Raw genomic sequence first — 10,914 nt, 5'->3', positions numbered from 1 at the left:
CCTTCCTCATTTCTTTTTTCCTCCCATTGTTAAATTTTCACTTTTCTTTTTCTGCACCTATTGAAAAAAAAGAAAAGATGTAAATAGCTAATGCCAGTTTAAAACACACACACACACAATCATGATCACTCTGCTGACCTCATTCATGGCATCATCGATCTGTTTAAGCTCCTCGTATCTGTCCCGGGACTCTCGTAAGGGCTGTACCATTACCTCCTCAATCTGAGGAAACAACTGGAAAACATAGAGGACAAAGAATATCACAACTAAGTATCGGGATGTTTGATCTATACCAGAGTTTGATTAAGGTTTCACAATGTACTTTTGGGCCCTAACCTAACCAATTCACCTTCATCACCCTCTCAAACATGGGGATCAGGACAAACTTGATGAAGCCGATCTGAGCAGTGGGCTTGGTCACTTTTTCTCTGTCCATGAAAGGAGCGACAGGTAAACCCTCTGCCTTCTCTCGATCACTCTGTTTGAGAGAAAGAACAACACAATTCTGATGAAAAAACAAATGGTCTAGATGGATAATTCAGAATGTTAGGGTTTGTAAGATTTATTAACATGTTTTAGAAAGAAGGTATGTTTTTGGTATGTTTACCAAAGCTTTGTTTTTGGTATTTTTTTTATCAAAAAAATCCAGTAAAATTATAATTTATATGGGCTATTTCCATTTTAATATATTTTAAAATGTAATTTCTTCCTGTGATGGCAAAGCTAAATTTTCAGCACCATAGAGTCCGACATTCAGGGTTCTGGAAATAAAAGCTCCGTTCATCTTCTTCACAAGGAAATTGATTAAATTAGAATGATAACTTACAAACCTTTAAAGACAGCCCTATTGTGAGCTACGAGGTAATTAATCCAATGTATTTGCTTCTGTTGAAGCTGTCAGCTGCTTTATTTCAGCTTTTTTATTTATTTATCGTGTTTAACAGTGGAATTCCTGCTGAAAAACTATATTACACATGATGCTGTAAAAAACTTTTTTTTCACCAGACAGTCGAAAAAGCAATGCTCCAAGATAGCTCTTAAGGATTGTGCTTAATAAGCCGCGATCATCTAAACTCGTTAACCCGTTGTTTTTTATCGGAGCAAGGTCATAAACGGCTTAATCATAAACCGATCCTCATAGCTCGATTTTTGCCCCTAACGCTGATTTCACCCAGCATGTTAATGCATTAACCTGCTTTCTGTCGGCTTATCGAAGTGTGCATGTGTTATATGTGAAGGAAACATGTCCTTACTGTGACGATATCATGATAAAGAGACTGTGTCTGTTCCCCGAATAAGGAAATACAAAAAACTCCCAAACCCATTTAAGGGTAAAAATGTAATTGATGTTCAACAAATAAAAAACAGATATAATTCAAACGATAAAGCACGGGTTGCTGAATATTCGATCCCTTCCTTCAAAAGCACTTATTGTTAATGATATGATCACAGATTATAACCTAGATGTGCTGTGTTTGACAGAAACCTGGCTAAAACCAAACGATTACATTACTTTCAATGAGTCCACCCCCCAAAATTATTGTTATAAACATGAGCCTCGTCTGAAAGGCAAAGGGGAAGGTGTTACTGTAATGTATAGTAATATCTTCAGAATTACTGAGAAGTCTTGATTCAAATAGTTATTTGGAAGTGTTGGTGCTTAATGTAACACTATCTAGTGTAAATGATAAATCACATTTGAGATTTGTGCTGGCTACTGTATACAGGCCACCAGGGCACAATACAGACTTTATCAAATAATTTGCTGATTTTCTATCAGAGTTATGAACTTCTTTACTTACAAGATTGAAAATATTATAACTATGCAACCATCTACTACAGTATCGCATCAGACAGTGCATTGTAGTCTCACTGTTGAAAAAATCGATATAGGAGAGGAAGAATTTTCTAAACTTGTTAAATCTAAATTGACATCATATATGTTAGACCCTATACCGACTAAACTATTGAAAGAGATGCTTCCAGAGGTCATTGATCCTCTTCTTAATATCATTAATTCATCTTTGTCATTAGGATACGTACCAAACACTTTTAAGCTGGCTATGATTAAACCTTGATTAAACCTCTACCTTTTCTGTCAAAGTTACTAGAAAAGTCCTCACAACCATGTTCCTTTCTAGAAAGAAATGGTATCTGCGAGGATTTCCAGTCAGGATTTAGACCGTACCATAGCACTGTGACAGCTCTCATTAGAGTCACAAATCATTTGCTTTTATCATCCGATCGTGGTTGTATCTCTCTATTTGTGTTACTCGATCTTAGTGCTGCATTTGATACTACTGACTACAACATTCTTTTAAATAGACTCAAAAATGATGTTGGCATTTGTGGAATTGCACTAGCATGGTTTAAATCATACTTATCTGTCCGTTATCGGTTTGTAGCAGTAAATGAAGAGATGTCTTATTGATCACAAGTTCGGTATGGTGTACCACAAGGCTCAGTATTAGGACCATTGCTGTTCACTCTGTACATGCTACCTTTAGGAGATATCTTTACGAAGCATGGCATTAGTTTTCACTGTAATGCTGAAGATACTCAGCTCTATATTTCTTCACGCCCTGACGAAACTTACCAATTCACAAAATTAACGGAATGCATAGCTGATATAAAAAACTGGATGACTAGTAATTTCCTACTACTTAACTCTGAAAAAACAGAGATTCTAATTATTGGACAAAAACATCCTCATGTAATAACCTAGAATACTGTCTAACACTTGATGGCTGCCCTGTAAAGTCCTCGTCATCGGTTAGGAACCTGGGTGTGCTCTTTGATACCAATCTTTCATTTGAAAGTCACATTTCTAGTATCTGTAAAACCGCATTCTTCCATCTTAAAAAATATCTAAATTACGTCATATGCTCTCAATGACAAATGCGGAACAATTAGTTAATGCGTTCATGACATCAAGGCTAGATTATTGTAATGCTCTTATGGGTGGTTACCCAGCATGCTTAATAAATAAACTACAGTTGGTCCAAAATGCAGCAGCTAGAGTTATTACCAGAACCAGGACGTATGACCATATTAGACCGGTTCTGTCAACACTGCATGGGCTCCCTTTCAAACATCATATACATTTTTAAATATTGCTGATTACTTACAAAGCACTAAATGGTTTAGCTCCCCAGCACTTGAGGGAGCTCTTATCACATTATATTCCTTCAAGTCTATTGCACTCTCAAAATTCTGGCCAGTTGACAATACCTAGAATATCAAAATCGACTGCTGGCGGTAGATACTTTTCCTATTTACCAACAAAACTCTCGAACAGTCTTCCTAACATTGTCTGGGAAGCAGACACACTCTGTCAGTTCAAATCTAGACTAAAAACATCTCTTTGACCTAGCATAGACATTATAAATTGCTATAATTCAATGTTAGGCTGCATAGATTAGGTCAAAACTCCCCATAAATCCTGATGTACTTGTTACATCATAAGAAGGATGACGTCTACGCTAATATTAGTCTCTCTGTTTGTCCCAAGGTTCACCGCAGTCCGCCGGATCCAGGCCGTATCCAGATCTGATGAAGGACCTGCGCCTGGACACAATGACAACGCAGTCCTAAAGTGTCAACTAGCCTCTCCCCTGTGAAAGGCTCCTTCCCTTCCCTTTACCTCCGTTGTCAAAATAGTTCCGGTTCACATTGCAACTCGGAAGCATTATATTATAAAATTTTATTTTATAATTTATAATAAATGTATAATTATATTATAAATTTATTATACATTTTTAAGGCCAGACAAGTAATTTGTAATTTACTTAATTTACTTAAGTAATTTAGGTCAATTTGTAAAGAAAGACTACTAGCCTGCGCACATATACATTCAAGCGCGCATACCTTTAGACTAAACATGTAATATGCATGTGCATGCCGTCAGCGTTTTCACAGGTCTTTCGTTTTTAAAGTTTGCGCAGAGATAATAATAAATTATAAAATTATATAATAATATGTGTGTGTGTATATATATATACATTTCTTAAAGGCTTGCACCTTGGAACCTATTTCAAGGTTTGCGTTCTCGAGCCACCAGGCACTGTTGTTGTGCGAATGAGCGGGCCAGAGCGCGTTAAGGGTTTTCTATTAGAACGGTGTCGTGTAAGCGCCCCCTAAGTTAATCACTAATGTGTCACGGTTTTTGAATCGGCTCTCTCACGCTGATGTGTCTGCGTGAGTGTATTGTGTGGGTGTGGTTACTCATTGTGCTGATTAAGTGTCACCAGCTGTCTTCCATTCCAGTTCCCTTTATATACCCAGCATATTCTCTCCCTTGTTGTCAGATCGTTGTGGTTGTTCCCCGGTGTGTTTCCTGTGCTCGTGCCTCGTCTGCTGTTCCTCGCCTGCTGTTCCTCGTCTGCTGTTCCCCGTCTGGAGTTTCGTTCGTCGTGTCGTCTGGATGTTCGTCTGTTCGTCGTGTCATCTGGATGTTCACTTTCCCTGGGATTCACTCGAGCACGTCATCACCTGTTTTCCACCGGATCGCCATCTCGTCCCTGCTTCACTGTCCATCTGAGTGTTGTCCCCGACTTGTGCCTGCTTCATTGTTTCCGTCCATATAATCCATTAAACTGAGTTTTACTTGCATACTGCATCCTGCTGTTTATTCCCTCACAGAACGATCTGACCAACCATGGATGCAGCAAGTTCATCACAGCTCAACGATTTCATCGCTCACAGTATCTCACGTATGGACCAACAAGCAGAGAATATCTCGGGCACAGGTCGTGCGGTGCAAACACTCGTGAAGCAGGTGTCCGAGCTCACCCAACAGGTACAACTTTTACAGACTCCCACTGCGCCCCCCACACCGTCCGTTCCCCCCCCACCGATGCCTGCAGCAGTTGAGAGACCAGAGCCACGCCTACCCACACCAGAGGGATATTCCGGTGAACCGGAGTATTGCAGAGCATTCCTCACAAGATGTTCTATGCATTTTGCCTTACAGCCACGCACTTTCCAGAGCGAACAGACCAAAGTAGCCTTCGTGCTAACCCTGCTGTCAGGGAGAGCAGCACTTTGGGGAACGGCGGTGTGGGAGAACGGAGACGACTGCTGCACCTCGTTCCAGGCACTCTCCGAGGAGATGAAGAGGGTTTTCGACCGTGCAGTGGCGGGTAAGGAGGCGGCCAGATTACTCGCCGAACTGCGACAGGGAGAAGGCTCGGTGGCGGACTACTCTATTCGGTTCCGCACCCTGGCCGCAGAGTGCCGTTGGAACGAGGAGGCGCAGTGGGATATGTTCCTGCATGGGTTGGCTGACCGCGTTCAGAGGGAGATATACGCGATGGACTTACCCGAGACACTGAACGGACTGGTGGAACTTGCGCTGAGAGTGGACTCGCGCCTGAATCGTGTGACCAGACTGACGCGCCCCAGCCGTTTCCAGTCCAGCCCGGAAGACCACCAGCCCGGTGGCGCGAGCGCGGTCAGCCCCGCATTCGACCACGAACCCATGCAGGTGGGGAGAGCTCGGCTTTCCCGGGAGGAGAGGGAGAGGCGGAGATCCCAGGGACTCTGTCTCTACTGTGGCCGGGCAGGTCACTTCATCCACTCCTGCCCGGTAAAAGAGCAAGCCCGGTAGTAAGTATGAGGCTACTATCGGGTGGGATCTCCGCCGAGAAGACCTCATCACCATCATCAACCCTCCTCCCGGTAAGACTGAGATGGCGACAGTCGACGCACTGCACCAACGCACTACTGGATTCGGGAGCGGAGGGTAATTTCATGGACTTCAAACTTGCACTTAAGCTTCAGATTCCCGTCACTCCTCTTTCGCACCGGATTACAGTCAACGCACTCAATGGTCAAGAACTTCCTCTTATTACACATGCTACTGAAGACATTACCCTAATCACTTCTGGAAATCACACAGAACTCATTTCATTTTTTCTCATGGACTCACCACTTGCACCAGTGGTTTTGGGACACCCGTGGCTTTCCAGGCACAACCCCCGGATCGATTGGTGCACTAACACTGTTTCCACATGGAGTAACCACTGTCATGAGTCTTGTTTAGTGTCTGCCTGTCCTTCTGTGTCTGGTTCTATGTTTCAGAGTGAGGCAGCGGATTTGTCTAACGTGCCCGCGGAGTACCAAGACCTGAAGGAGGTGTTCAGTAAGTCTCGCGCTGCTTCTCTTCCTCCGCATCGTTCCTATGACTGTGCGATAGATCTACTGCCAGGTAAATCTCCGCCTAAGGGCAAACTTTACTCTCTTTCTGTTCCCGAGAGGGAGGCCATGGAGAAATATATTTCTGATTCTCTGGCCTCTGGGTTCATCCAACCTTCCTCTTCTCCTGCGGGGGCGGGGTTCTTTTTCGTTGGGAAGAAGGATGGTTCTCTGCGACCTTGCATTGATTACCGAGAGCTGAATAACATCACGGTAAAGAACTCTTACCCTTTGCCGTTGATGTCTTCAGCTTTCGAGAGGTTGCAGGGAGCATCCATTTTCACGAAACTGGACTTACGTAATGCATATCATTTGGTTCGCATCAGGAAGGGGGATGAATGGAAAACCGCTTTTAATACCCCTAGGGGGCACTTTGAATATTTGGTTATGCCGTTCGGGCTTTCCAACTCCCCAGCGGTTTTTCAAGCACTCGTGAATGACGTGTTGAGAGACATGGTAGATCAGTTCATATATGTTTACCTGGATGACATATTGATTTTTTCTTCGTCTCTCCAGGAACACGTTCAACACGTCAGGCGAGTGCTCCAGAGGTTGTTAGAGAATGGGCTTTTTGTCAAGGCGGAGAAATGCTCGTTTCATGCACAGTCTGTTCCCTTCTTAGGGTACATCATCTCTTCTGAGGGAGTGCGCATGGATCCTGACAAGGTTAAGGCTGTGGTAGATTGGCCAAGTCCAGATTCCCGTAAGGCCCTACAGCGGTTTCTGGGATTCGCCAATTTTTACCGACGTTTCATTCGTAATTTCAGCCAACTAGTCGCACCTCTGACTGCCTTGACCTCCCCCCGAACGACGTTCAGGTGGTCGAACACTACCGAGGCAGTGTTCAACAACCTCAAGAGTCGCTTCGTTTCGGCTCCAATTCTTGTCACCCCTGATCCCACACGTCAGTTCGTGGTGGAGGTCGACGCGTCAGAGGTGGGAGTAGGAGCAGTGCTTTCACAACGCGCTTCCTCAGACGACAAGATGCATCCCTGCGCGTTTTTTTCTCATCGACTATCGTCTGCCGAACGTAATTATGACATTGGTAATAGAGAGTTGTTGGCAGTCAAACTAGCGTTGGAGGAGTGGCGTCATTGGTTAGAGGGTTCGGGGGTTCCCTTTATTGTTTGGACCGACCATAAGAATCTTGAATATATCAGATCTGCTAAAAGACTCAACTCCAGGCAGGCTCGGTGGGCTCTTTTTTTCGGTCGTTTTGATTTTGTTCTCTCGTACCGCCCCGGGTCCAAGAACATCAAACCCGACTCTTTATCTCGTATTTTTGATCCATCCGAACGCCCGGTGACTCCCGAGTGTATTTTACCTGAGAAAGTTGTCATCTCCACTCTGGTATGGGAGGTCGAGTCGAAGGTCAGGACAGCCTTAGAAGGGGTAACGCCTCCGCCTGGTTGTCCACCGAGCCGATTATTTGTTCCGGAGGGGTTACGGTCCGACGTTATTAGATGGGGTCACTGCTCCAACGTGGCTTGTCATCCAGGAGTGACTCGCACCAGATTTCTAGTTAAACAACGATTTTGGTGGCCATTGATGGCTCGCGACATTCACGATTTTGTTTTGGCTTGCTCAGTCTGTGCCACTAGTAAGACATCTAACCAACCCCCAGACGGGTTACTTCGACCGCTGTCTGTCCCTTCGAGACCCTGGTCCCACATCGCTCTAGATTTTGTCACCGCCCTCCCGCCTTCCAATGGCATGACGGTTGTTTTAACCGTAGTGGACCGGTTCTCGAAGGCGGCACATTTCATTCCCTTGCCCAAATTACCTTCAGCCAAGGAGACAGCGGTCACTGTCATAGATCACGTTTTTCGGTTACATGGCCTCCCGATGGACGTGGTCTCTGACAGGGGTTCCCAATTCGTATCCAGATTTTGGCAGGAATTTTGTAAATTGCTGGGGGCCACGGTCAGTCTGTCCTCGGGCTATCATCCCCAGAGTAATGGCCAGTCTGAGCGAGCCAATCAGGACCTCGAGAGAATGTTGCGATGTTTGGTTGCCAAGAATCCGTCGTCCTGGAGCCAACAGCTTTCTATGGTGGAGTACGCCCACAATTCATTACTAGTGTCATCCACGGGCCTCTCGCCATTTAAGTGTAGTTTAGGTTACCAGCCACCAATTTTTCCGAGTCTGGAATCCGAGGTCGCGGTCCCCTCCGCTCACGCATTCGTCCAGAGGTGCCACCGTACTTGGACTAGAGCCCGTGAGACTCTACTCCAAGCAGGGAGGCGCATGAAGGCCAAGGCCGATCGCCACCGGTCAAAGCCTCCCGTTTACGTCGTGGGTCAAAAGGTGTGGCTTTCTACCAAGAATATTCCTCTCCGCTCCGTGTCTAACAAGTTAGCTCCTAAATTTATTGGCCCGTTTCCTGTCACCAAGATTATTAGTCCGGTGACAGTCCGACTCAAACTCCCTCCTGCGTACAGGAGAATTCACCCCGCCTTCCATGTGTCTAAAATCAAACCCGTGTTTCATTCTCACATTAATCCGCCTGCCCCGGTTCCCCCCCCGCCGCGACTCGTAGATGGGGAACCCACATATTCGGTTAACCGCATTCTGGACTCGAGACGGAGGGGACGAGGATTTCAGTACTTGGTGGACTGGGAGGGTTACGGTCCGGAGGAGAGAAGTTGGGTACCAGCTAGAGACATCCTGGATCACTCCCTTATCGATGATTACAATCGACAGGTAAGGGAGTCTGAGAACGCCAGGAGGCGTTCTTAGGAGGAGGGGTACTGTCACGGTTTTTGAATCGGCTCTCTCACGCTGATGTGTCTGCGTGAGTGTATTGTGTGGGTGTGGTTACTCATTGTGCTGATTAAGTGTCACCAGCTGTCTTCCATTCCAGTTCCCTTTATATACCCAGCATATTCTCTCCCTTGTTGTCAGATCGTTGTGGTTGTTCCCCGGTGTGTTTCCTGTGCTCGTGCCTCGTCTGCTGTTCCTCGCCTGCTGTTCCTCGTCTGCTGTTCCCCGTCTGGAGTTTCGTTCGTCGTGTCGTCTGGATGTTCGTCTGTTCGTCGTGTCATCTGGATGTTCACTTTCCCTGGGATTCACTCGAGCACGTCATCACCTGTTTTCCACCGGATCGCCATCTCGTCCCTGCTTCACTGTCCATCTGAGTGTTGTCCCCGACTTGTGCCTGCTTCATTGTTTCCGTCCATATAATCCATTAAACTGAGTTTTACTTGCATACTGCATCCTGCTGTTTATTCCCTCACATAATGATCTTTGCAGCGGAAGTGAATTGATCACAATAACTTTATTCTAGAGCTGCTGTAAAGCCAAAACAATCTCTGTTACTTTAATTTCCTATTATCACTGTAAAGCTGCTTTGAAACAGTCCATACTGTTAAAAGTGCTCTATAAATGAAGGTGACTTGACTTGACTGTGGATTCAAGCACATCCAGACAGAGCTAGCGTTTTGCAGTAAGGCAGGAGGAAATATATCACAAACTCATACTCTTTTCTCTTTTGACCCAAATTTATAATTTTATGCTGTCTCTTGTCTCGTGATGCTTTGCAGACTCTGCTGTGCATTGATGTGTTTTAAAGGAGGCGTGGCTTTGGAGACGCTCTGAAGGAAGGGTGGGATCTCATGCTTTCAAATCTATCTGGTTATTGCTAGCCTATCCGAAAATTGCCTACACTACCTATAAGTACAAAGTCTTGTACATTTGTCTTTTTGTCCAATAAAAAAATTGAATTTTTTTTTTTGGGATTTTGCTTCAAATCAAAGTTTGTAGTGTTATGATTCTCCTCGTCGCTGATTGCCTTGGTTCATTGCTTATAACTGTTTATTAAAGACTATTTTAAAATCTCTATAGGAAAAAATAATGAAAAAAATATATCCGGATCCAGCGCAGATGAAAAAGGGGGTGGATTTGTTTTATTCTATTCCATTACTCCAGTATTCAGTGTCACATTATCCTTCATTCATTCTAATATGCTGATTTGCTGTTCAAGAAATATTTTTCATTATCAATGAAAACATTTGTTTTTGTTGCTTAATATATTTTGGGAAATCGTTATTTTTCGGGACTCTTATAAATATAAAGTTCAAAAGAATTTATAATGCATTTATATGAAACAAAAATCTTTAGGCCGGGTGTCCATCAAAGCATTTTTTACCTAAGGCCTAGTATTTTTAAAAATTGTTTTCAATAGGAGCGCCACATTTTAAAAATGGCAGCAAGGTAACGAGTTGCTGAGCGTCTATTTCATGCTGAGTGCTTAGTGTTTTTTTTTTCGGATGCCAAGAGTTGAAAAATGTTCAGCTGTGTAAAACACAACCCTCATCACTGTCACTTTTTAACCAGCCGTCCAATCACAGTTGAGTAAGGGACCTGACTACTACCACATCGACCAACTGCCAAATCCAGCTTGTACAACGTCAACAGACGACAACAAGCACAACAACAGAACAAAGTCATTTAAAACAAGCCAGAGCAAATAATTTACATCTTATCGACAGTTTTATATTCAGAAACAAACTGCGAAATCAGACACACACCTACTCTCTTTCAAACAATTTAATACATCCTTGCTGAATAAAAGTATTTATTTCTTGCAAAAACAAAAAAATCAAGTAATAACAAAATAAAGATTTTTCCGTCACCTTTTATACTAGGTGTCTTTTACTTCTATTACGTAAAAAATGGTTTGATAATGTATTTATTGTGTTAATGTTGTATTGCAAAACA

The 10,914-nt window shown here is 43.9% G+C and overlaps 1 protein-coding gene and 1 long non-coding RNA gene across 3 annotated transcripts in view; both read right to left on the bottom strand.

The window, feature by feature from the left end:
• The window catches only part of pde9aa (phosphodiesterase 9aa), a 32,332-nt gene that overhangs the window by 379 nt on the left and 21,039 nt on the right, over positions 1-10,914 (bottom strand). For both annotated transcript variants that reach the window (XM_077216737.1, XM_077216736.1), the window contains exons 16-18: positions 350-478; positions 139-234; positions 2-57 (exon numbers count right to left, since the gene is read on the bottom strand). In XM_077216737.1, the coding sequence (XP_077072852.1) occupies positions 7-57; positions 139-234; positions 350-478 (276 nt within the window). In that variant the 3' untranslated portion in view covers positions 2-6. The remainder of the gene's footprint in view (position 1; positions 58-138; positions 235-349; positions 479-10,914) is intronic.
• On the bottom strand, positions 4,003-9,546 carry LOC143723896 (uncharacterized). Its single transcript, XR_013197191.1, has 2 exons — positions 9,432-9,546; positions 4,003-4,148 (listed from the first exon to the last, which is right to left on the bottom strand). It is a non-coding gene; the product is annotated as an uncharacterized LOC143723896 (long non-coding RNA).

The sequence above is a fragment of the Siphateles boraxobius genome, unplaced genomic scaffold, assembly GCF_051911475.1.
Source record: "Siphateles boraxobius isolate OS27281-9 unplaced genomic scaffold, OSU_SipBor_1 7, whole genome shotgun sequence".
Classification (NCBI taxonomy): Eukaryota; Metazoa; Chordata; class Actinopteri; order Cypriniformes; family Leuciscidae; genus Siphateles; species Siphateles boraxobius.
Note: the sequence above shows the minus strand (reverse complement) of the source record. Positions and strands in the feature narration are given on the sequence as shown.